This window comes from Lagopus muta, chromosome 4 (assembly GCF_023343835.1).
Source record: "Lagopus muta isolate bLagMut1 chromosome 4, bLagMut1 primary, whole genome shotgun sequence".
Taxonomy (NCBI): Eukaryota; Metazoa; Chordata; class Aves; order Galliformes; family Phasianidae; genus Lagopus; species Lagopus muta.
The window spans coordinates 56516922-56544726 of NC_064436.1; the positions used below are offsets into that span (position 1 = coordinate 56516922).

At 39.4% G+C, this 27805-nt stretch overlaps 1 protein-coding gene across 10 annotated transcripts in view; it reads left to right on the top strand.

The window, feature by feature from the left end:
* Positions 1–27805, top strand: part of LDB2 (LIM domain binding 2) — a 208140-nt gene that overhangs the window by 142985 nt on the left and 37350 nt on the right. For all 10 annotated transcript variants that reach the window (XM_048943177.1, XM_048943181.1, XM_048943179.1 and 7 more), the window contains exons 3-5: positions 13538–13710; positions 18301–18423; positions 20035–20118. In XM_048943177.1, coding sequence (XP_048799134.1) covers positions 13538–13710; positions 18301–18423; positions 20035–20118 — 380 coding nt within the window. The remainder of the gene's footprint in view (positions 1–13537; positions 13711–18300; positions 18424–20034; positions 20119–27805) is intronic.

Here is a 27805-nt window from a genome sequence, read left to right on the forward strand (position 1 = left end):
TAACCCACTCTGGGGAATCTGCTTTATCAGGGTGATTGCCCTGGATAATCTCTGGAGGTCCCTTCCAACCCCTTCAGTTGAGTGATTTATGCACTCCAAGCTGCAGCTCAGATCATCAGTGGCAAGCAATTGCTATCCATTTGAAGCCTCCGAGGTTCTTAGAAAGGCAGGAAACAGCTAGAATTTTAGACTCAAAAACCTGAGAGAATAAACACTCCTGATTTTTAGCACTTCCTAACTCTAACCAGATGTGAGGCATGCAAGAATAACTTTTTCATTTATATGCTAGCTGTGCTGATTTTAGGAAGAGAGGGATGGGAAGGCTGTAGATAATGCATTGTATATGCAGGAGTGCCAATCCAAAACAATTACAAATATTATGTTCAGTCTGGGGTTTGTGCAGAGATCTGGGAGCAGTTCTTATTCATGTCTATTGCTTTCCTCGTGCCTCACTTTGGGCAAATCTTCTTCCCTCTTCTTCCCTCTTCTCTTGTAGCGAAATGACAGATTTGAATTAATCCAAAATGTTACTGGAGAAAATATGCAGAAATTGTTATGTACTAGTGAGCAGTTGCAGAGGAAAGCCCATTTTTTTCCAAGGTATATAAGCTGTATGTAGTATGCTTTATTGACATGATCCGGATGAACAGGGAGGGTTTCTGATGTAGCCTCCTGTTCTGCATCGGTGCCACGCTCCTGCTCTGCTCTCAGCTCTGTAATCATACAACTTTACAGAAACGAAGATAGTTTTCTTCCATTCTTATTATTATTATGCATGCCAAATTCCAACTGTGGAAATGGAGATCCAAGAGGAAGCATGATTTGTCCTTCAATCACTTCTGAAGTTAGATCAGAATTAAGAGGGGAAAAAGTAATTTGAAAATATTCATGTGTGAGTAGTGAAAGGGAACTGAGCTTAGAAAGACATTTTTCTGTGGTGGTGGAGAAAATGTGACTTAAGTATTAATTTCAATTAGACTTTTGTGTATTAGATGCCCACCACATAAAAATTTTCAACTGGCATTTTCTGATATTCATTCCAGCTCGTTTTTCATTTGTCTTGTAAAAAAGGTATGAATTGATTCTTTCCAAGTTTACTATTACATAGTGCTAGGTTTTGTAAACAAATAAGTCAGCTTGTTATTCACAACAGTAATTAGCACATGCATTTGATTTCATGACAAGTTTGCAATGCTCCTGTTAAAGGAAACCTTACCTGTGAAACATGAAGAAATGATTTGAAAGCCAGGGAAATATTTCAGATTTGTACATGTAGAGCACCATTTTTGTATGCTTACATTGCAGAGTGGAGTATCGCTGTTTATTTAATTCCAAGAGTCATGTTTGACTATAACAGTTATAAAAAGATAGCAAATTAAATTTGTTTTCCCACTTTTGGTAGGAGATTTTGGAGGAAAAAAAAAAAATTAACTCATCTAAGGAATATTTAGAATCAGGTAGCTATTTTCATGCTAAGATATCAGAACATCGAATTACCAGTCTGGACTGCTCTCATTGACGCCAAGAGGAATGCTTATTGCCAGCACTGTAACCTTATCTGCATATCCTATTGCAGAAAATTAAACGTTTCCCCAAAATCTTTGGAGAAGAACTTTCTACCTTTGATTATTTTAGTTCTATATGAACTGAAATGTTCCAGGAAACATTTTTGGATGAGTTTCCAGTCTGAGATCACAAAGTTTGCATAGCTTTTTCTGTAATTAAGTAAGAGTTGTTAGGCTGATGTTTGGATCCCCGAGATCAAGTTGTATGGAGATATAGTTAGGTATTGGTAGCTATGACTTCCACACCTAACTGAATTCTGGAATCATTGAATCCTTAGAATTGGAAGGGATCACATCTCTGAGCAAGCTGTTCCAGTGTTTCACCACCCTTTTTCCTTATATGCACCCTAAATCTATCCTCCTTAAGCATGAAGCTATTTCGCCTTGTTCTATCACCACAGACCCTGCTCAAGAATCTCTCTCCTTCTTTCCGTAGCTCCCCTTAAGGTACTGAAAGGTCGCTATCAGGTCACCTAGCAGCCTTCTTTCAGCCTGTCCTTGAATGCAGCCATCTCTTTTGTTGCTTTCCACCTGCAATTTTTTGGAGCAGGTATGGTGGAACAGGGCAAGGATCGTGTCCCTCTTGTCGTCCTTTTTTTTGTTGTTTCTTCTTTGTTTTATTTATTCGGTTGTTACCAGGCAGAGATTTTGGGATGACCCTATTGGTGGCCACATTTTATGCTCAGAAGGTCCCCGAAGCTGTCCTTCGTGGCAGATCAGGTTTGTCACAATGCCTGTACATGCACTGGTTCTAGAAATCATAGTCAGTCATTGCAACAACAGTATATCAAGAAGATGGTACAATGGCACTCTGTGAAATGTGGAAAAAATGTGTCATATAGCGAAAATGACACAAAACATAGAAAGAGGTTATTGCAGTTTCAGTACAGGTTTGTTGCAGCACTTATTACAGATGTTGCCTTTTTCCAGTTAAGAGCATTCCACATTACTTACTGCGTAAAATTTTATTTAAAACCACATATAATGCGTGCTCTAACTGAGGATTATAAGCCTGTTACATTGCTTGCCCTTTTCTGAAAGTGGTTATTTATTATTTGACATTATTTTGTCAGACAACTGATTTGTATAGCTGAACACAGGGCACTTGCCTTCTTTTTTAAGGATAATAAACAAGCAGTACTTTTAAAACCAACAAAACACTTTTAAATGGTAGAATATTTTCCTAATGATTGTGTCTAACACGTTGAATACCTTTTTACTTTCTCTGCAGTTAGCTTCCATTAGCTTTAAAGTGAAAGAGAGTGGGAAAGCAAGCTTTACTGCAGAAAAAAAGGAAATCAAAGCTAGCCACCGACGGCTTTTTGAGAAAGAGTGTTCTGGTTGTTATAAAACATGTATATAACCGACAACTGATATTATCCACTGGTGAGATATTGTTCATACGTCTGCAGCATAAAATTACGAGAAAAATCATGCTGGCTATCAATCCACATGTGCTCATTGCAGTTTCAGGGTTTTGAGAATGCCTCGTGTATCTTTTATCATATTACTGTAACCCCTCACCCCCCTCCAGTTGTTCACACATTCTCCCACCATGCTGTGTCCCCTTTGATGGACAGGTAAACACATTTCACCTCTAGTATTTTTAACTTGAATGTGAGCCATGCTGCGATGCTTGACCGATTGCAATGAGCATGAAGTCCTGCATGCAGGAGAGGAACAATTGTTCTTCACATCACCTGCCTGTGGGCTTGCATCTTGCCATGAAGAGTCTTCCAGTGCTGAGGAGCCCAGCTCTGCTTACATGCAAAGGCCTATATGAGCCTGTCCACTTCACACACTGAGCTGACCAGAAACCATGTGGCCATCCACACCTGGCTCAGAGTCCAAAATAATATGTCCAGCTTCTTCACAGGGTTAGCTTGTGTCGATGTTGTGGCACATCATGGAGGCATGTAGCTTTTGGGTTCCCTGTAGCATTAGCAACAGAAGTTGCTATCTGCTTACAACATGTTTAACAGACACACTCATGGCTAACTAACCTTGAACTAGCTGCTGAAGTGCTGCAAGTAGCTTTCTCTCATGAATAGGAGGCTTGCAGGGAGATGCAAATTGCATCCAAGAAGAAAGTAAATCCTGCCTGAGCCAAGCCATGTTTGTCCTTAGGCCTTTCCTCAGGACATCAGTGCTGGGCCTGCAGGGGTGGTGGCACCTGCAGCCTGGACTAACCCCTAAACCATGATCTATCAACTCATGTAAGATGTATGTTGCTGCTGATTTCACCTAAGCATATATCAGGAATTTTAGAAGTGAAAAGGCAACATACAATGTGCTGGCTTAGTCACTCGCAACTCTTTTAATGCTTCTGTGGGTTAAAGGGAGATATACATTATTCAGATCAGTACTTTGTCAGTTGTTTATTCTTCATGCAAGCTGTAAATGTTTCATACTATTTTTAGAGCACACGTAAGACTGTTTTTCTTGCTGCTTCAGCTTCCCATCTCAGCTTGATTCAGAGAAAACACTGGAGATCAGGAGCTGGTGGGATTACGTTTGCAGACATCTGCCTTCAGAACAACTTTGTGCCAGTATGCATAATACAATAGATGTTGTTGCACACTTGCATGCAATTTTTAGCAAAAGATCCCCAGTAAAATAGCCAGAATCTTTGTAGGTGGTAGTTGGGGTGGTTCCAGTGACTTGCTTAATTTTTGCAGAATGATTTGGGTTGAAATCAACAAGAAATTGAGTAGAACTGGGCAATATGTGCAACCAACAGAGGCATGCCATGGACAGACAAAAACCCATTTTCTGTGGCAGCTACGCTTGGATGTTGAGCTCTAGGTTCTGCCCCAGAGAAGCGTGGTTATCTGTATGAAAGAATTATGGCAATATGTGAGAGTATGGCCAATATCATTTTATCTTAATGTCATTTTTCCTCTGCTTTTATGTGATTTTTTTGTTTAATGCCATGGTTAGTATTCTAGTGGGTCATGTGAAGTCAGGGGTCAGAAGTGCGCTTGATTTAATACAACTGGATGTTTTGCCTGCTTTTTGTCTCTTCCTTTTGGTGTTCTGTCATTTGAATTTTATGTTTTTGCCTTTACTTCTTCAGACGACTTTCCTGGGTATCATTTTCTGTGTTGTGCTGGTCCTTTATGCTGGTACAGATTGCATTTGTTCATCTAAAATGCCTGTCCTGCACAATTTCCATCATTTTTACGGTCTTACATTTTGTCATTTTCTGCTTGAGTTTGGTTGTGGTTTGTTATATTTTGACAGTGGTTTGTCATACAGCTGTGAATAACCTCTTTGCTCTGCCTTTAAAACTTTCTTCATTGCAGTTGTTGAACAAAGTTAACTGAAATGCTCTTTCTTCAAACAATGATTAGCATAGGCTGTATATAGCAACCAGACAAACTACTTGTTCTGGCTTATTAGCATTCTAAGTGCAGATTTTTTTATGCAAATATAAATATTCTCTTCACTGAAGTATCTGTATATGGACTTTTGCTGGAGAATTATGATTTTGATTTATGTAATATGTGGACATTTTATAGTTAGAAGTAGAGCTTCCTCATCTAAGATAGATCTTTTGTCTGTGAAATAAGAATGTGGGTAACCCTCTCAAACCACTTGCACTTCAGCCTAAGAAATCAGCATATACTGTGGCTGCTATTAAGAAATTGTGAATTTTTCAGTGTCAGGTAAGGGTCTGCTCTTTATTGCTAGAAACTCAGTTCAGATTTCTAATTTAAACCTAAATTAAGCAACAAACTAAATGAGCTCTGAATTTTTATTTTATGATTGGTCTGTATGAAAGAGAATAGCCTAAACTCCGTAGGTTATTAGAGTACTATCCCTGGACGTGGAGCAAAGATTTCAAGCCTGAAGCTGGTCCAGAGTCATGCAACAGTAGTACTCTACTGTTTGTGCTGGAGTTCAAGGTGCTGGCTGTGATACATCTGCCTTCTGTAGTCAGTCTGCTCAGCAGACACTTTCTGTGCGTCCTCTTGCAGTCAGCCTCGATTCCCAAGCTGGAGATCCTAAGTTCAAGTTAACCACGAGCTGGTAGTGTGCCTGTGTGGCAGAGAATTCTCCAGGTCTGCAGTAAGAATGATGCCAGAAGTATAAGGGAGGTGGCCCTTCCTTTGCTGCTGAGGAGACATGTCTGGAGCAGGGTTTGCAGGCAGGGCTCCTTGGTAGAATAAAGGCATATCTATACTGGAGTGAGGCCAGCAAAGGCACAGTAGTGACTACAAGTTGGTGGCATGGGCTGGGCAAGGAGAAGCTGAGAGAGTTGGGACCATGCAGCCTGGAGAGGGTGGATCTTGTCAATCTAAATGAGAATATGATGGGGGGTAGATAAAGAAGGCAGAGACAGAATCTTCTTTGTGTCACTCAGCAAAATTCATGAAGTTCCATTTCAACGTAAGAAAAAGCATGTTCCTTGAAAAGTGACGAAACGCTGGCATATGCTGCCCAGAGAGGTCATGAAGGCTCCATCCTTAGAGATGTTTAAAACCCAACTGGACAGTGTTCTGGGCAACCCCTGTGAGTGATCTGCTCTGAGGGGGCTGGACCAAATAATACCTGAGAAGCCCTTCAAGCCCAGCCATGGGCTGTACTCTGCTGGAAGGGATTTTGGGCTCTGCCATTTACTCTCCACATTCCCTAGTCCCAAGGTTCTCACTCTTGGGCTGAAATACTCTACAGATCTGAAGGCTCTGAATTTTAAAGCATGCAATTCCTTAAAAACTTTGCTAGGGTGCTGATAGTATAGTACGGAAAAGTTTGGGAGGCTGTAATAGGTAGGTTGGCTGAGTTCCTTAATGAAAAACTAATCCATTGCTTTCTTGAGACATAGAGCTTTTTATAGTTGTTTTCTGGCTACTTTCACAAAAATGAATTATAGTAGAATATTATCTCTTTTCAGGGAGACGGATTTAAGTCTGAGTTGCAGATTATGGATCTCTGAGGGTAAGGGTCATAAAGTCTGGAGAATTAAGCTGAGGTCTCATTGACATGAAGTTTCTGTTACCTGTTCTTGACTCAAGTGTGTTTTAGAGGATTGAAGTGTTAGTTACAGACTACAAGAAAAGGAAATACACTGTCAACTGGATCAAAATTATATAGGCAAATACCAGGATAAAATGGTGTTAGAAAATACTTATTGGAAGAAAAGGAAGAGTCTAATCTAGCAATGCTTGAATTACACAGGAACTGTAGAAGAAAAAAATGGACATGTATAATTGCATATGTTTTAGTACTATTGGTTAAAATTTAGTCTGTATGCAGTACTTTTGACATAAGAATAAATTAGATAATGCAGATATCATGGATCAGAAAAAAAACTGAACATGGGGTTTGAGTGTGGGAAGGATTCAAGGCACTCAGTCACAGCACTGAATCCATGTTACTCATCTTTGCAGTTTTGTTAAAAAATGAGAACAAAGGCAAAATCATCAGAAACATTCATTTTTTCATAATTGCCACAGAATACTAGGGAGATCAGTAATGATAAAAACAAATCTGTATGGACATGGGAGGAATGAATAAGCAGCTGATTTTACTTCTCAAAAATTTGTACTTTATTAGCAACATGGAGGTAACACTTATGAACGACCCTCCAGACTTTATGGAGTTTCTAAACTATTCCATCTGCAGATCACAGATATTTTCTGAATGTAAAATACCTCTATTACTATTAGTAGTATACTGCTCTTAATAGTATACAATAGTGTATTTACCATTACTTGTAATAATTGTAATAGTTTTAAAATCATGCATTTTATTTTATTTAATACTTTATTTGTATAAAATACTGGAATGTTCCCATAAGATCAGTACAGATCAAGCGTACATTATAACAGTTATTCTATAAGTAGTCTAAATGATAGGAGCCCAGTCTTAACCACTAGACAGGGAATAAAAAAGGATGGGTCTGTGTGTGCCAGATTCTGCCTTGGACACATGTGGGTGGTTTAATCAACGTGGCCCACACATCTCTGAAACAGAATTTGGACTTTAATTAGACTGTCTTTTCACTGCCCTTCAGCTTTTCCTGGGAATTGACAGATTCATTTTGTTTGAGTTTGAATCCACTCACCAGAAAAGGTTTTGTAAATGTGGATGGTTGTTCACATGTACAACTTTGGGACTCTTCCCAGCTTCAGTTCTCTCCCTTCCCTCCTCCCCAGTTTTAGCAGAGCTGCTGAGCAAAGTCTAGAGAAAGCATGCATCTCAACCCCCTCTGCATCCCAACCAGGTGGGCTGCATCTGGGAGGGAACACCTGATGTGATATTTCACTGAGACAAATCTGGGCAAATTCAAACAAAAGTAGGGACAGAAGGAGAGCAATGACATCACTGTATAACTCCATAATGTTTTGCTTTTTGTGCATTCATTTATTTTGGTTACAAATGCATGCCTAAATGACTGCACCAGCCTCTGGTCCACACAGATGTCAATTAGCCAAGGCCAGAGATGTCAATTAACAAATAACAGTAAGCTCAGGCTTTCTTCTGTGGTGCTCAGGAAAGCTCATTTGCGATCAGTGAGAAGTCATCTCCAGACTTCCCTAGCCCTTAGATCTGGCTGAGGGAAAGTTGGTCTTAGAATCTCCATTTAATTACTGAACCCCAGCTGTGATAATCTCTCAAGCAAGAGGCTTCCATAATCTGCCTGGAGCTGTACAGGGCATCTCAACTTTTTGGTTTGGAAGCCAAAAAACCTGCAGTCCCAACCAGTGCTGTTCACCAATCCCATCTTTGTAATGTGTTGATGAGATAATCAGCTGCAGTCAGTACCACAGCTTCCAGACAGAGCTCGTTTAAGCAACAGGCACAGTGTCATTTTTTTCATTCTGTTGCTGATTCTTTGGAACTTTAGAAGGCTTTTTATATTTTATGCTTTTATATTTGTGTCTTACTGCTTATTTTATATCATAGCTCTAATTGAAGACACAGGACTTGACAGGCTGCAAAAAACAGTCTGGAAGCAATCAAACCAGTATTTTTATTTCTCTGGTTAACACTTCTATTGTTTGACTTCTATACCAATTTGGCAGTTATCCTACATGCTGTGTACATATATGCTAAATCGAAGTCTCTGCTGCTGAGAGCTTGTACTGTAAAGGCAACCTTTGACAAGTGCACTGAGCAAGGAGGGTTTTGCTGTCGAGCCCTGCTTCTGCAACAGAGGCCACGAACTTGCATTCTATAGAGAAGGCATTGAGAATTTGACAGCATATCTTTCACAAAGGGAGGAAGTATTCTTCTATTTCTGGCCCACAAATAATACCCGTTTCCTATGAACTAGAAAAACATGTTTACTTTCGATTTTACTTGAATCTTTCTTAGGAAAAACAAAACAACAGTACCACCACCACATGGCATGTGGTGGTACCACAATTAGGTGGATTGGATTAATTGATTTCTGGACCACTCATATCCAGGGAAGTGTCAACATATCTACCCATTAAATTTCAATTCTAAAATTGTAGTTAGGTCTCTTATCCTCTGGAAATGTAAATAGAGCCATGCGTAGCCAGGCTGTCACATGAGTGAGCAAGCTGAAGGTATGGCATCCCAGCGAGTAACAGCCCTGTAGTTTGTGCAAAATAATCACTTCAGATACACCTTTCTTACAGACACCTTCATATAAATAACCGTCATCACCCATTGATAAATCCAGCTGATCTTTGCCAGTTTGCTTTCTTGTCTAGGGATTTGCTAGCACAAATGAAGCAAGCATTAAGAGGCATCGTCTGCCTCTCTTGGGAAACAGTATGTCCTCAGATACTCAGTTAAGGATGAAGGATGCTGCTCAGGACAAAATGCAAAGTAGCATTATGGGGATCTGGCATTAATGCCTGAGTGCTGAGGGAGGGGTAGGTGAATTTTCTTTCTAGCTCACAGTGTGTCCATTTTCTTATAGTGCAGGATGTTGCATTTCACTCGGTGAAACAGCCTGTACTGGATAATGGCACTGTAAGATTCTGCTAGTGTTCTTGCAGATGCAGGTGTGAATCTGTGTCTGCTTTCCTAACCCTGAGTGCTGGGCTCAGAGCTTCAACATCTGCAGTCATGGCTTCTCTAATCTGTTCTTGCAGGCAGATGATATAGCATCTATTATTAATACTGTTTAATAAATCCTATTAAAATAACTTCTTTCAAGTTACTTATAATTTTGCCAAACTTAAGCCAATAAAACTGAAATTGTGGTTTATTTTGCTTGTAGCTAGTTCTCTCTTATCTAAGTCAAAAATGATTTCTGTTTTTGAAAATGAAAAAAAAAAAACCCAAGAACTGTTTTGTCCATTTTACAAAATTATTGCAACTTTTTATTTTCTCATCCATTTATTTTATTTTCTCATTCATATGATGTTGTGGAGCAGGATTGCTTACTTTTGTGGCAGGGGTTGCCTTTTGTCCCTTGTGTAAACCTGACTGAATTTAGCAAATTTATTAAATTTATGGATCTTTGTGGAAAAAGACACCATTCCGAAGTGCTCATCTGAAGCCCCACTAGAGTTTGACAGCTGAAATTTTCAAGACTTTCCTACTCATGGAGCCCAGTGGGATATCTCCACATCTACTACAAAGAGTAGCTGGACTCAAGGCTCTGTGGACTCCTGGATTTTTCCACTGCAGACCCCGTTTCCAGACCCTGATGTATGGTCAGCCAGTGCTGCATGTGAAAGCAGGAAGCCCTTCCTTCTCCAGAGCTCCCGGTCAAGCAAGCGGCTTGACTATGGCACTGTCACTGGAAAATCCAGGAAGAAAACTCTCACTCTAATAGGCATTAGAAGCATAGAGGAAAGAGGGAAAAGAAGGCAAAAGAAGAGAGGGACTGAACCAGAAAAGAAATCTGATGGCAACGAAGTGTGAGAGTGGACAGAAGTATTAACTAGAAGGTGAAAGGAAGAAGAGGGAAGCTGATTATGGGAGGGTTAGAAGTCAGTAAGAAAAACACGGACAGTGAATAGGGAGCTGCTTAGCTGCATGGAGGGCAGAAAGAGATGCTCTTACCTTGTCCCTGGCTGGATAGAATGCTGAGCAAAGGGAGGAGGGATGGAGTCTGATAAAGCAGAGTGCAGAAAAGTAGGAGACAGAAGATCCTGGGGAAAAGTACACAAAATTCAGAAGCAGAAGAAAGATTTACACTGTAGAGGCAAGGAGCTTTGTGCAGCATGGGTAGCTGGGAAGGGCACTGAGAAAGTGTGCATGAAGCTGGCATTTGGGGGACAGAGGAGAACAGGGAGACTGCAAATAGATAGTGTGGCCCCCTTTAGGTAAGGAGAATGAGGGATTTGGGGAGCTACAGGGGGATTAGTGAGCCTGCCTGAGCAAGGAGAACAGACTATGTGAGGAGGGGGAGAAGGGACAGGGCAGCACTGAGAGCTGAACCGTGAACATGGAAGATAACCTGTGCGTATAAACTGACCATAAGATGGGAAAGAGAAAGACCGTGAGGGTAGGGAACAGGGAGACTTGGGGGAGGAGGGGCAATAAAGAGCGGAGCTGAAAGTGCTTGGATATTCATACACACAGTTATGTTCTGGAGGAGAAAACATCAAGGAAAGCCTTTTGCACTTAAAACACAAAGTTTGTGGTTACAAGGGCTTGTTGCACAGCCCTTTGTTGTTCCTGGAAATGTCTTCTGCATAAATAAGCTGTTACCACTGTACAGAGTCATGTTTATACTAGAAAATAAGTTATCTTTTTAAGCCATGAAATGCTTCAGGAAGAGAGCCCAAGCCTTGGATTTGCTTCAGTCTTCTGTAGCAAAAGCAGCTCAGTGAGCTGAGGACCAGCCTACTTGTTAGTAGGGTTTCATGTCTGTTTCTCCTGGAGTTTATGGTAGTGTATGCTAGACATTCACATGAGCAGCTTTTCCTTTTACAGACAGAGTCTGCATGGGCATCTGTAGATGAAAATGAGGTTCTGTGTGGCACCACCTTATGTGCACCTCTGTTCCTCCTCATCCTTTTGGCTCCTCACTTCATTATTCACAGTAGCAGATCCCTGTGGCAAGAACAGACAGTGCTTAGTAGGAAAAATAATGAGATATTTAATGTAGTTCTAGCCTTCTTTAATGTGTTGTAGTTGCGGTTACAAGGCTAAAACCAGCACCATATGACTATGCTACTTCAGGAATGGTCTATAAATGCAGTTAAAGAAGTTTCAAGATTTTTATGTGATGCCTAAGTCACGTGAATAGAGGTTTATCACAATCAGTAGGAATGCTGGATTTTCATATCACACATTTGCTGCCTAGGATGATTAGCAGGAAATTTAATTTGCACTAATTAGCCTTAGGGGAGCAAAAAATTAACATGATGGAAAAGTTTCAAGTTTTGCTATATACCATACCAAGACGGAAAAATTTGAGTTAAAGCTCGAGTCTTATGCTGATACACTGGACTTCATTTTCTCTAAATTGAATTAAAAGACTGCAGAAAATTAATACATGCATGGCCATGGTGAGTGGGTGGGTTTTTTAGGAGCTTGAGTTGTAGAATAGTTGTTCAAAGTATTCATTGAACTGTCAGCCATATCCAGCAAACACAGTATATTTTAATCCTTAAAATTATGTTGATGTCTAATATTGCAGTAAAAGCTTTAAGTCCTTATTTCCTACATTTGTATATTTTCCTTACATAATGTACATTATAACTGCACATTGAAATACTCCACATTGTAACACACCGAGCAGAAACAGCTTTCACAGAAACCACTTCTGTGAAAACACCATAGTTTTTAATTTACAACACCCACTTGCAAATACATTTTTAGGGTCAAGTGCCCTTGTTTGTATGCTGGCAAAATTCCTATGAAAATAAGTTCTTCAGAAATACTCTGAAAGGTATAAGAGAGACATGAGTCACCGCATAGTCCTGGTAGATAAGTAAGAATTAGGAGCTAATCAACTCTAATTTTGCCTGTTGGTGGTGACTTTTCTGTCTCATTGTTCCAGAACATTTAGTTTAGATCTCTCAGTTTTTCCCTCTGAAGATGGAGGTAATTTTCATGTATCCACCACTCAGAATTACTGTGGATTGATTAATGCATGCAAGGCAATGACTCGTTCAGTATGGAAGTATTGGTCTATTATAAACTAAAATGTTCTTTCATACAAGCTTGTGGTTGCATCCAAATTTATCTGTAAAAAAACAGGTGGAAAGCATCGGTTGCATACGAGATAATTGCCTTTGATACCGGTTTTCTGCTAGTCTGTGCATCCAAAATGCATGCCGTGCTCACTATTACTATTACTTACTTGGAGAACTCAGTACTTGAAGTCCATGCTCCTGAGGACTAAGAGCGGATATAAGCTACCACAGACCTCCCAGCCTGCGGCACAAATACACTCAGTCTAAAGAGAGATTTCAGGTAGACTCTTTGTTGGCAATCGTATGTTGTATAACATACACTGTATTGCATTCGCAGGTTTTTCTTCACTCTCCAGATTGATAGCCATAGCTGTCCTATGCAGTCAACGCAGTCAACAGTGTGTGTGCGGCTGTATATACATACACATGTGCACACATGCAAACATATTTGTGTCCACAACTACTCTATATAAATGCAGTTTGCCTTCTTGAATGTAAAAATGCATTTCTGTAAGTGCTCAGCACTTGTCTTTATACATTTATGAGTAATATCCAACTTTCAGTCATAATTGGCACCATGTGGCTCTCTGTATGATAATTACTGGGACAAAAAACTTGCAGATGGTTTCAAAAGTGACTCTAACTCACCATCAGTGTAAAGATATTGAATAAGATGAGATCACTCTCTCTGAATATCAGAATAAGCTGTGCTCATTGATTTCACTGGGAGCAGGCACAACTCCATTTCTACAGCAGACAGAAAACATGTATTATATTACTTAAATGAAAGTTTGATTTCATTGCACTTAAATTTATTCATGTTCTGTTAGCAAATAGTTGAAGATTTTATAACCTAGAGCATTTGCTGAATTCTGCTTTGTATTTTCCTCACAGCAATTGGAAGGACCCTCATTCCTCGTTATTTTAGCACTGTCTTTGAAGGAGGTGTAACAGACCTGTATTACATTCTCAAGCACTCAAAAGAGTCATACCACAACTCATCCATCACAGTGGACTGTGATCAATGCACCATGGTCACTCAGCATGGAAAACCCATGTTTACCAAGGTAACAGGGAAGACTCAAAAAAGCATGTTGTTTGTTTTTGTTTTGTTTTCTTTCTTTCTGGTGTGTATAAGAGTGAAAAATATTGGCTGTTGCATTTTTCTGGTAGGCTGAGATTATTTCTAATACTGAAAACTCTTGAATCCCTTTAATTACTATTTTCTGTATTCATTACATGACTGGAAAATTTTGTGGGCATCTTCTGCAATTCTCCCAGAAAGATTGCAAGAGAAGCACATAATGCCAGGTTTCTGGAACTACCAGATGTACATGAATTAAAAGCAACCTGCCCATCTCCTTTTCTCTTGGCTCAATTTTAAAGCAACAGTGAGATTTTACATTGCTTGCTGCCTACCATTTTGGGTGGCTCACTTTACACTTGATACTCAGTTTAAGGACTGTAAATCTCTGGGAAAAAGATGATTTGGTACAGTAGGATGCTGGTCCAAAGGGCAGGGAAGTCAGTGGAAGGTCTCAATTGATTTGAGCATGGTCTGCATCAGGCAGTTAGTACATATTGAATTTATTTGCAACTGATAGTGAACTATGGAATATAGTGAATTATATTATCTTCATGCATTGGCTACTTCAATTCTTTAATTAAAGTGAGTGTTGTATATTTATAAAAACAGTACCAAAAAGATGGGAAGTCCAAGTCAAAATGAAAATCCTACCTTAAAAACCAGTAAACTGATTCTGAAAATGGAAAGGCACACTTCATAATTTGACAGAAAATGTTTCTTTTGCATCTTGTACCTGTTCATTTCTGTGAACATCAATTTTCACATGGAAAAAAAGTATAAAAGAAAAGGTGCATCAGGAGATAATCCATCCATATTGCCCATATCCTACAAAACTGGGGAGGTTTTTGAGTTTAACAAGGCACTGATGTTGACAACATCATGCGTAGAGGCTGCGTGGCACATGTTGTTTTAGCATTTTGTGTCTTCTCTGACAATTTAATTCCTCCTGGTGTGGGACTTAAAGGATAGGGAGAAGAAGCCACCAATGTGCAGAGTGCTGGTGAGCTGGGAGGTGTGTATTTTATGGCATATTTGTTCCAGCTGTCCCATTCCAGCCCCCTGTGGTTTACACAGACGCAAACATGGAGATACTCCTGGATGGCACCTCTTTCTTCCCAAGCACTGAGGTGGTAGTTGTCATGGTTGCCACATGTAGAAAACATGGGGAGGTGTAGGGAGGCTGCTTTTTTGTGGAGCTGCTTTTAAAGAATGGGTGTTTTTTTTTTTGTAATGGCTGTATGTTAAAATGGCTGGATAAGTAATACTGTTAGATATTAAATAGAAGACAGCATATAGTGGAATAGAGGAGAAAAGAATACATTGCTCTCAGAAATAAGTTAGAGCCAAATGCTGTCTCAGCTGTGTATGTGTAACTTCTAGCAGAGATAGTGAGGTCATGGATCTTGAACATAAAGATAGGCTCTTAACTCCCACAGCATTGCTGGAAGAACAGAACTCTCGTAAGCAGCGCTCCAGCTGACTGAGTAGCTCCTCACATCATGTCTGAATTTGACCCAGTGAAAGGGTTTTTTTAGTGCAAAAATACAAATAAGCTATTCTTGTTAATAGCTATTCCAGTTTCACAAACAAATTGTAAGCTACAAATTCACTAGCATCTAATATAATGGGCTGGAACAGTTCTCATCACATATTGAATCAGGAATCCGCAGCTGCATTTTATTCATTTCAACATTTTCTCAGTTAGAGCTACTCACTGCATACTGCAATATTGGATGAATATATAATACGGCATTTCCAATTTTTTTCAAACAAATGTGGCTAGAACATGCCTACCAGTGAGGATACAAATAGTTCAGCTTGTCTTTAGAAGGCTGTTGTCTACGTTAAGTAAGGCACAGGCTTAAGAACAGACTTTGTCAAGTTATAAATGAATACAATTCATGGCGTGAATTAGAGTGGCAAAGAAGAGGCCAAAGCCCTGACTACCATGTTCATTGTTTCTCCAAGCAAAGGAAAGAATTATGACTATTTCCAATACTCTGGTTTTGAGTGTTTTCCCAATTTTATGTATAGCCACACTGGTTTTCTGCAGTTTGTGGTTTTTATAGTTCCTGATAGCTGTTGCCAAGGTTGAGCTTTGCTTCCACCCTGAGCACCCACTCAGGAGCACCCACTGGTGGGACAGGCCTTCTCTTGTGCTCCATCAAACTGATTTACAAGCATGGAATCAAACACTCCCAGTGATTTTGGCCCTCCAGCACATTCCAGATTTGTAAAAGCATCAGATTTCTTTTAAAGCCAGGTTTGAAAGATGGCCATTAACAGAAGGGGGAAGAGTTTTAAAAGATGAGCTGTGTCACTACTGCAAGAATCCAAGTGTTATGGAACAGGAATGAATTTATTTCTTATAATTGCAGGCAGTTGAATTTCCTACAGTTAATAAGTGCAGCGAAGGGGTTAAAAAGCTATTGGTTAGTTTGAGAAACGTTCTTTTTTAGTTTTTTCCTGGCCTAGTCTAGAGCAACCACGTGATATGCTGAATGCCTGCCAGCCTCTTTCTTGTTGATCCTCCGGAGACCATCTGTGCTGGGGGCATTGATTAGAGTGTGTCTGCTGGGATTACATCTTTTCTGTTGCCATGCCAACTAATCAGCTGATTTTGGTTACCACAGAAACAAAATGTCAGAGCTCACAGTACGGTAACATGAATTCAGCACAACAGAAAATGTTTTCTTAATTGGAGACCCTTTTGATTTTTTGGATTCTATGTAAAAGGTAGCATTTAAAAAAAAAAAAAAAAAAAGGCCCATTTAAAATAAGAACTGCACCAATTTTATTGATTAAAAGCAGTGTGTAAAATTCTGCTCCACAAAAGGAAATTAAATTCCTTTATAAGATGTATAAATTTTTACCACGGTGATATGAGGTATGTGTTTCAGTTTTTCTATTAGAATTTGTTAATGCTAGTGCATAAAACAAGTCTGTTAAGAGCTGTGGGTTTTTGAGCCGCAGAAGAAACATTTGAGAAGCCACAGGTATTATTATTAAAAAATATTTTAAACCTGAAGTATTTTCAGTTAACCGGTCGGTAATCAGGAACTTTGGCCTCAGCACAGTAATGTTAATATAACAGAATGCTTTTCTTCTTGTTTTGAACCTTATCTGCACACATGTGTTATATCTCTGGGTAATTCCTTATCATGTACAAGTGATGTGAAAACCAAGATCAGGGTCAAACAACAGCGTAAGTTACATTAAGAATTTGAAGGCTTCACTGAGCTATGCTAAAAGGGGCAGAGGAGAACCTGTTGCAGCATTCTTCTTCATAGGTCTAGAGTAGTTTATTTGTATAACATGCCTCTTAAAGTTACTTGTGTATTTTTGTAGAAACAACCATGAGAAAAAGTCATGATAACATTCATGAACTGCTAACTGGAAAAGCCACACATTGCCAAAGCAGGAACTAGTCTGATGTGAGCGAGGGTTGTAAAAAGGCCCAATGGCCTCAACCAAATCTAGGATGGCTAGTTGCTCAGTTAACTATTAGTTGTTTTAAAATTAAATTTGCAAGAACCTTTTCTTTTAAAAAGAACTGTTACAGTATGTCTCCACAGTATCTCTACATCCTGTACTTTGAAATTCTGCTTGGAATAGGAGTTGTAAGTCTAAGCGTTCAATTAAAAGAAATCAATAGAGGTAGCTAAATTTTGGATCAGGCCTTGTTCATGTTTTCCAGGGTGCCCCAAGGCAGGCATGTATTTTGCACCTACTTCTTTTAAAGAAGTCCACAACTATAGCTTTTTTTTTTTTTTTTTTTTTTTTTTCTCCAAATACAGTTGCTTAAAAATCTTCAGTAATTTATTTTATTCATCATTTCCAGGTAGTATCCCCTTGCTGCCTCCCATATGTATCTCCTCCTTAGATAAGAGCTCTCACAGTGCTGCAGAAGCCACTGGCCATAGATGCAGCTCCACTGTACCCTCTGGCTCTTCATTGCTGTCCCACCATTCCATGAAAGGGCAGCATTAATAAAAGTAGGTAAGAAATAAAAGAAAAGTAAAAATGAGATAAAAAGATAAAAATACTTGGAAAATACTTGGAAAAGAATGAGAAGAAAGGGAAAAAAAAAAAAAAAAAAAAAAAGATTAACATCAACCGCATCCATTCAGGGCACCCTGTACTCCAAATGGATAGGAAGGGAAAGTTTATGTGCCCATCCAATGTGAGGCAAGATCAACCTAAGAAAAACTGGGAACAGTGGTCAGCAACTTCGCATCAAGTGTGCACACTTGGACCTCAGTCACCTCCATTGCAAGGCTGGGTCGTTAATTAGCAGTCCTGAACCAAGAGAGAAAGAGAACTGATGCAATACATAAGATTTAGTGACATGCTATGAAATCTTTAGTATTATAAGGTACTATCTGCTCTGCAGTAAGGCCATTTTCTCACATTTATTTTTTTCCCCCGGTGAGAAAGAAAAATAATTAGTCCAGCTCAGGTGAAGAATAGAATACTGCTCTGATATTTTTGAATGTTGTTTGGTCGATGATACAGTACTACTGCAAGCAAAATTCCTGGGAATTTATGTCATGCATTTTATGTATTCTAGGTATGCACAGAAGGACGTCTTATCTTGGAGTTTACTTTTGATGATCTTATGAGAATAAAAACATGGCACTTTACTATTAGACAATACAGAGAATTAGTCCCACGCAGCATTCTAGCCATGCATGTAAGTAATCCTTTTTTCACTTGACCTAATGCAAAGAGATGAGATTAGGTTTATGAAGAACTCCAGCAAATTTCACACCCAAGGCAACTAACTGTAAATATTTTCTTTTGCCTGCAACTACATTCATTATGAGTTTCTTCATTGCTCCTTCCTGTCTCAGTGCTTCATTGTTGCCACTGTTGCTATATTTCCATTTTGGTTTAGCACAGTTTTGTTTTTAATCCCATTTGGTGGTCTGTATGGTTTGGGCTGAAAATCTGTTCATATTGATATCAACTGAACTAACATCAGTGGATTTCCATCCTTTTAGATACAAATTTTCTTGGTCTTTAAATTAAGCTAACTAATTTTGCCCTCATGTCAGGCAGAAAATAAATAAATATCACATCTTTACTCAGAATACTTCAGAGTTGTAACTCAGGTCTTCCCTTCCTAATATTTCAAGACTTTTTTTTATTTGTAATTGAATGAAAGCATACACAATGGAACATTAAAACTTTATATATTCTACAGGATAAAGTCAAACTATAATAAAGTAAATCACTGAGGGGAATCACAGAATGGAGTATTATTGCTACTTTCAGTTCTGCATTGCAGAAGCATTCAGATTAGTAGCGCTCCATATGCAAAATTAATTACAGGGCTAAAGTGTTGTAGAGGGTAAGAATACAACCCAAATATACGTCCTTATTTTGACATCAAGTTACTTGGATATCCAAAGTTAAAGATATATATTTTAGAGAAGACTTTTAAATAACTTAAGCAGCCCAGACATGGAAATACTGTTGGAAATATTTTCCTCTATTTCTATCCCTTTCTTTTCTAGTTTTTTGTTTGTTTGTTTGCTTGTTTTTGTTTTTTGTTTTTTTTAAGAGGGTTCAACTTCTGAACTATTCAACAATATCCCATTAAATAATGATGGCTGTGGGCACAATTTTATATTTAGGGAGGTTGCGATTCACTAGAACCAGACTAGCGAACAACCAGCAGGTACTGTAGTAATGAGATCAATCTCATTCTAAAGCAGAGGCTGGTTTCACGGGTAAAGCTCCTGGCTTGGGTCATAGAAGGACTGTGCTCATGCTTTTCCAGTTTCATCTGAAGCAAAATAACCTAAACCAAAAAGGTTCTCCAGTCTGTGCTTAGCGCCTCTCACATGATTAGGTCTGTTAGAAAGTGCTTTGATGAGTTCTCTGCTTCAATTTCTCATACACAAAAAGAAAGCAATACCTTCTTTACTTCTGCCTTTATCTGCTTACTTTCCTTGTTTTCCAGCAAACAAATGAAAGGCTCAAGGTCTTACAGGAAGCTCTTTGTGAAGTGGGTGGGAGGGGTGCTCTACTTGTCTGTGCCCTATGCATGACCAGACCTCCAAGGTATATTACTTGAATGGTTATGGACAGGAGGAAGTACTGGAAAACATTCTGGTTCAGTTCTTTAAGGTTTTGCATTTTCCTGTGCAAACAGAGCTCTGTAGCTTATGGCATAAATTCATTATCAATAGGAATGACATCTCTCTTCAAAGAACCTTCCCCGCATTCCACCAAGTGGATAAAGAAAAGCAAATAGATGAAAAGCAAAGTGAAAATTCTTTTTCTCTCTGTTGTTTAGGCACAAGACCCTCAGGTGCTGGAGCAGCTGTCCAAAAACATCACTCGAATGGGTCTGACAAACTTCACCCTCAACTACCTCAGGGTAAGCATACCATAGCCAACATTTATTGTGAGCATTTTTTACAAGTTACTGTTAGCTTTGAGTCAACGTAATGAGAGCAGAGCCTGTGTCAGACAGGTAAGAGATGGACCTAACTCTTAGCAGGAGTGCAGGAGACTGCAATAAAGATGTAGTTGCTAACAATGCAGCATTAAAAAGGATAAGAAATTTGTCATGGAATTGAGGGAATGTGTGCACAGTGCTATATTTTTGATGGTATTACTTCTCATCTTTGACAAAAGGATTGATTTTTTTCAAGCAAAACTGTTTCACTGTTCCTGAGAAAATGGCAGCTTGTTCTCATTAACAACTGCCTGTCTTCTCCACCTCTCCACCTCTGAGCAAACACTCAGCTCCAGTCTGGCTGCAGCAGTTCCTCAAACCAGTTCTTGTTTCACGTGCTTCTGGGAGCCTGAGCTCCCTCCTCAGCCTTGCATTGAATTGAGTGTGGTTTTTTTATGATTAAATAATGCATTTGTTCCCATTGCTTTTTGACCCTTGAAGTGCATTCAAAGTTTGTAAGTTTATTTTTATTTTTCAGAGTATTCCCTGGTGTGGGCTTACAATGCATACACTGAAATATGGGTTTGTAGAGTTCATTTTTCAAGGTTAAAATTAAGATTTTTCTTATTCCTAAACATGCCATTAATAGATAAAATAGGGCAGATAACTCAATAATATACCAAGCTAACTTGCCCAAGAAATCTGGTTTTATTCCTTCTAGCTGTGTAATAATTCAAGATGCTTCTTGAAGATGACAAGAACACACTAGAAAATGCAGGGTTTTTTTTTTCAGCTGAAGGTAGAGCTGAGAGCCTGTATTGCAGCATTTTAGCTGTGCATTTTTCAGGGCTGTGATCATTGTAAAATATTTCCTATGATGAAGTCCTATCCCAGAGTGTTTTGGACTCCAAGGAGGAACTGTGTCAGGATGGAGACATGGTGAGATTTCTCTCACTGTGTATGCCTATGGCTTATAGACAGGCTGTAGTTTTCCTTGCTCTTCCAGAATAATAAGCCTTTGTTGGGTAGCTGGTAGTTTATGTGGTGCTGGCTTAGAAATTACTGTTCAAATTATAGTCTGAGTTACACAGGGCAGATTGGCTGTAACTGAAAGAATTTGTCATAAAACCTCGGAGGAATAAGGCTCTGCATTAGAATTTCCCCTGTAAAGTCGAGGACAGTGCGTCTATGTTGTGTATATTGCATTCTCTCCAACATCTCTTATCTAACTTGGAGAGCTATGGATTTGAAGAGTTGGCTATTTGCACGTGCCGACAGAGACAGGGCAAAGGGGAGCGGTTTTAAATTAAGAGAGAGGAGATTTAGATTAGATGGTAGGAAGAAATTTCCCACTCAGAGGGTGGTGAGGCCCTGGGCAGCCTGAGCTGGTGGGTGGGAACCCTGCCCATGACACAAGGCGTTGGAATTAGATGATGTTTAAGGTTCTTTCCAACCCCAGCCCTTCTGTGATTCTATGATCTCACAGCTTGGTATACTGGAGCTGTCCTTCAGAAATGGCCACCAGGGCTCCCTCATAAATCACACCACATTTTGCATTATGGCAAACAGCAGCAAGCAGCTATCTTCAGTAGACTATTTCCATGTTTTCTTTCAGTGTTTTCCTACGCCACAAGATACTGCCTGACTTTTGAGGTCTTTGATTCCCTTAGCGTAGCTGGACACACCTGTGAGTGCTTGGGCTGGTTCAGCATATGCTCTCTGCAGGGCTCAGAGGGCCAGGCCCAATTTGCAGCATATCCCTGTCCCCATTCCCTTCCCAGTCCTTTGTGACATGTTCTGCAACTGCCGCTCGTGATGATGTGCACAAGAAAGGCAGGGGCCCCACTAGGATGCAGCCATGCCTCACACCCACACTGCTCCCATCAGCATCAAAAAAATGGAAAGGAAGAAAGCGGGAGAGGGAGGAAAAAATCCTCAGGAAAAGAAAACTGGGATCAAGCTAAGCACTGAGGAGATGAGCACTGAAGTGAAAGGGGATGAAAAGATGAAATCTTACTTTTTTTTCTCCTTCCTTACTAGTTTAGTTAGCTTAACAGACAACATTAGGTCTCTGGGTGCAAAGCTTCCTCTGGCTCCTGCTGTGGAGATTCCAAAAGGGTTGGTTTTTTTTTTTCTTTTTTACAAGCCAATCTTTGTACCTCTCTTTCTTGCCGGGAGGAATTGATCATTCTGCTTTTTTTTTTTTTTTTTTTTTTTTTTTTTCAGATGTTCAGCTCGAGCTCATATCAGATGAAATATTTCCATTTGATTTACTTCTTTCCAATCACTTTCTTCTGTTAATTTTAAAATGAAAATCCTTTCTCAACTCAGAATTGTAAAATTGTGAGCTAGAAGTATCTCGTGAATGCACAGAGGTTTAAGGTGTTTTCTCCTTTGTTTAAGCCAGCATTAAAGGATATTTTATCCAGTCTTCCCAGTATTTAGTAATTAGTACTGTTACATGTTTCTGAATAAGGTTTTCAGACTAAGCATAAAAATGATTTCCTTTTTTTTTTTCTGCTGCACACAGCAAAGGCTTGCAATACTCATAAGCAAAAACTTCACTGATGGGCAGAATTAATCATTTTTATTCTCCAGTGTGCACACAGCAGCAAGCTGCGCTGCAGTCGCTTTAAAGGCAGAATTTAAACTTGGATTTCAGATGGTTGGGATATAAAGGCATAGCCTGTATTTTTTGCACTCTCGACATCACAGAATGCTAAATCATTGCTATTTGGAATAATTGCAGTTGCTGGCATGTTAACCTCCATTCCAGAGTGCCACATGCCTGTGGAGCCACAGCTTTGGATGTGTGCCCTGTTTTGTCTTCATTTATTCAGAATAAAGGTGCTCCACACAGAAAAACATTGATTATTTTTTTTTAATCACATTTAATGCAAACTTTAAGTAATTTTTCTGGAATGTATTCCAGAACCTGGAAATGAATTATTTTGTCCTGTGTCGTTTGCCAAATGCTTTTTCTCTTTGTTTTCTCTGGCACTGTAAAAAAACCATAGGTTTCCTTCCCTTCAAGTTACTAGTTTGTTTTGTTCCAGCATAATTGATTACCTCATCAATGGGGTCAGCCGACTTTGCTGTAACTGCTGAATAGGAGCTGAACAGGCTGTCTCAGAAATAATGAGCAAAACCTTGTAGGTTTTAAATTAATATCAAGCTTTTTAAAAGGTAATTTTTCATCAAGTCATCAAGTATTACAAGATATTACAAACCATCAGATAATAAGCCCAAGACCTGTATCCTAGTGTCAGTCAGTACAACTTCAGGAACAAACAGGGATCCTGTACAGAGTTGAAAGATGGAGATAACATGCAGAAGACCAGTTTCCACCAAGCTACGATGAATTAGTCCACACACATTACCTTCTTATTTTTTGTCTGCACAGTTTTCTTGTTGCTCTGCTATTTTGTTCTTCGGCATGTAATGTGTTTGAATGTACTCTCAATAGCAGATATATGCCAGCAGCACTATTCAGTTTGGAGCTCAGAGAATTCACGCTGCCTTCTATAAAATGATTTATTATCTCAAAATTTCTCACACGATAGAAATGCCAGCCCCTAATGCCAATTAGGCAGGACTACCTGGCCTGAGCCTTGACATACAGCTGTATATTGCCCAGCAGGTTTCCAAAATTTGTTTCTCCTTTCTTGTATTGAGTGAGTTGGAGTGATTTCTTAGAGCTGTTACCAGGGTGCAGATCCAGCACCCTCCCCATGCCGTGGGTCTGCTCCAGCAACTGCTTTTTTGAGTCAGTGGAGCCCAACCTGCTTCTTTCCTCTCCAAAGGTAGAGCTGGTGCAGCACTTCCCCTTAATCCCACACGGTGCATTTACCAGGGCTTATCAGAGCTACAAATTATCCAGTTTGTTTTCTGTACAAGCAGTAATGAAGCATTACTATTGCAACATAGAACAGTATTTTCTGAATCCTCCTTTTCACTAATTTAGCTTCTCACTAGACACTCAGATTTCTTCTGCTAGGAGAATAACATGAATTATTTAATGGGATGCAATTTTCTGAAGACAACGCTCACATTGCAATCAATCCATTTGTAACTATATCCAATGTGCATGCAAAATTTTTGTTTGTGTGTCCAAAATGGAGGCACATGCAACAGTTTTAATGCACTGGGAAATTTGTTTCTCTAAATATGGTTTCATGCATGGAAAGGAAATGAATCCAGATCATTTGAGTGTTAGTTTCCTCCTAATGTGTTTGTGGCAGCTAACTGGTCAATACTTAACAGGAGTTTGTGTATTTTCAGTGAAGAAGGAGAAAGATTATGTGCAAGCATTGTTAAGGATGCAAAGTCAGGTGCTCTGGGTAAAGAAATGCTGTATTTATAGTCACCCATGCAGCACTAAGCCATTTCCCTGTGTGAGTAACGTGATGTTGCCATCTTTTGACTACAGTGTCACACATGGTGGTTTCCTTAGAGCCCCTGGCTCAGGCAGAGCACAGGAATGCTAGCACCCATTCTGTACCAGGCACTCCAGTGCTACTCATTTCATAGAATCACAGAATGGTTTAGGTTAGAAAGAACCTTAAAGCTCATCTAGTTCCAACGCCCTGCCATGGGCAGGGTTGCAACCCACCAGTACAGGCTGCCCAGGGCCATCCAACCTGGCCTTGAGCACCTGCAGAGATGGGGCATCTATAGCTTCTCTGGGCAGCCTATGCCAGTACCTCACCTCTTCCTGAGAATTTCCTTCTACCATCTAATCTAAATCTCCTCTCTTTTAATTTAAAACTATTCCAATTTTTCCTCTGTCTACCCGTGTAAAAAGTCTCCATCTTTTTTTTTTAAATAAGCCCCCTTTAATTACTGAAAGGATTCCGTATGGGATTTTTGCAGTGTCCTTGTAGCATCTCTTCTGCAGATGTTAATGGCTGTGTAGCACCTACACATGGAAGTGCACTGTCACCCCTGCTTGCACGTATGATGTTGAGGTCACTTGGGATCAGCTAACTGGAGGTAGCCATTCAGAAAGAGCTAGGGCCTGACTGTGTAAGACACTTGCTGTAACAAAACTGTCAGCATTGATCAGTCTGCTGTCTCATGCTAGCTCTGTAGTTGAAAGGGGAACAGAGGAGTGTTTCTGGGAACACACTGATAAGAGTGCTTTTCCCATGACTTAGTACCACTGTAGAGCTGGGCGTCAGGAATTTTCTTAGAGCAGCATTTGGTTACTCTAACATCTAAGCTCATCCTTTCTTCTTCTGTTGCTTCCCACTTCGTTCTTCTGCCACATTTTGATGGCTTCAGCAGATAAGCATGAATCCCTGTACATAGAAACTGCACTGGCTTTGTTCTGTGCACATTTGAGGTGTCAGAGAAGCAGAATGTCTGAGCGTGTAACGTGATGCTGTACCTTAATGAATAGGAGTAACAAGTTCTGTTAAGGATTCACAAGCACTCAGAAGGACAGGTTTGGGATCATTTAATCGTTCTGGGGATTTTCCTAATGAAAGCTGTCAACATTTTAAAGAATCCTTAGAACGAGAAACACAACATTTTGTATACTTCCTACAGATGGTAGAATTTTTTCAATATGAGACAGCTGAGCTTGGGGCAGATCTCCCTGGGAAAACATGGTCAAAATCAGAGGCTCTCACAGAAGGATTCAAATTCCTCTAACTGACTATCCATTTTCTATCTGTGCCAACTATAATTAGCAGATTCTGCCAAGGCTCTCTGGTAATGTAATTTCTTGTGTTTATTTCAGTAATGATCACAGTAGTTTCTTTTCCTCTATTTCATGCATTTAATATTTTTAAGACAATGTTATATGTTACTTTCAGAATAAAAAATGAAAAGAAATGTGTTCTTTGCAACAGCTCATACAGTCAAATATCAGCTTTTCTCTTTTTTTAGTAAAGATATGACATCACAGAATATTTATAAAATAAATTATTGTGTCTACACAGAAGAGAATAAAGTGATAGAACAGATTGTTTTAGAAAAGAAGTGACCAGGATGGAGTGAGTGGAATGAGGCAGCAAGGATGGCAAAGGTACAGGGAAGTGGAGAAAGGGGCACCAACTTGGAAATATTGTGAAGGGAAGATGGAGTCTGAAGTTGCAGAGTTAGGGCATGACAGATAATGTAATACTGATATCGGTGACAGTTGTAATGTTGTGCCTTTCATCTGCTGATCCCTAAGCATTTTATTGAAACAAATGAAGTGTGTTATAAATGAGAGAGTTGTGACTCATCAAAAGCAAAGTAAGATGTAGCAAATCCAATTGCTTTTAAAAAGATCAGATAACAATTTTAAGCCAGGCTTTGGACCAGAGAGCAATGAGCCAGTGCGGTAGTGACTAACCCAGCTTCCTGTGGCTCAGAAACAGGTTTTAGTGTCTGTGGATAGCAGAAATTTTGGATGCAAGTTAAAAACAGGGAATGGAAGCAGAGCTTAAGTGATTAGAGAAGATATTGGGACTTAAGCAGAAACAGCAAATTTTACCCATATTCTAGAGATGGTAATGGCCAATCTTCACACAAAGGGCGCTAACAGAATCATGAGTTTCAGTTCAGAAAGATGTATTGTGTATGAACACAAGCTAGCTACCATGCCCACTGGATATATAGACCATATGACCTTTGAAATTAAATTAAGCTCTGCAGTAATGAGAAGGAAGGATGATAGCCAGCCATGTGAGTCCTCGAAGCATCCATGAGTGAGAAATCAGAATGAAGTTAGGTTGGAGCATTTTAAAAATAAAATGTTAGAAGGGTAAAAGGGAGAGAAAAAGACAAATCATCAGCCATATAAAAACAAGCCACAGGATTTCAACTAATAATGTTATTTCAGAAAGGAAAAAAGATGAGGGGAAAAAAGTCCAGGAACACAGCTGCAGGCTCTGTTTTTGGAAGACCAAATTAAAGCCTGGACTAATATGCAGTGCAGTCATAAATAATAATAACTATTAATTAAGTTTAGGAATGAGAGCTGCAGAGGTATGATTTGTATGAAGACCTGAAAACGCCAAAACCAGCTTCTTGTTCAAAGCAATGAAAACAGCAAAAAATTTTAATTAGTTGTTGAATATTGAACATCCAAGGGTGTTCAGTGCAAATTGTTATGCAGGGAGGGGTGAGTGGTTGCAGAGGTCAAGAAATAGGCTTTAACACAAAGCCTGCGGTTCAAATCTTTGTTCTTGGAAGCGGTTGTCTTAGGGTCTGAAATATTGATTTCAGAAAACTTACGGCAGCACTGTGGTCTGCTCTCTATTTGGAAAGTGAATCCAATGTCTCCCCCATGTTTTTAAGCTTCAAAAGGTTCATTTTACAAGTCTGTTTATTCTGATATCACAAGCAACCATGTTACATGATCTTTTCAGTAATTTTCTCCAGATAGTTAACCTTACTGGTAAGCTTGTTCCTTCCCCTTCCTCTGACAATTTCTGCATCGGTAAAATGGTATGACACATTGCCTGTTTCCCTTGACATATCTCAAGGTCAAATTTGACTTTTCCACGTTTACATGGAGGTTTGCTTTGGGCACTTGAATTTGATCCTATTTCTAGGATGCTCCTATAAAACTCTTATGTTTTCTGTGTGATACCCTGATCCTTGTCTGTACAGATGATGCCTCCCTACGTTCTGAGTCTGCCATTCAGAGTCTGTCCATATCACCACTCTTTTT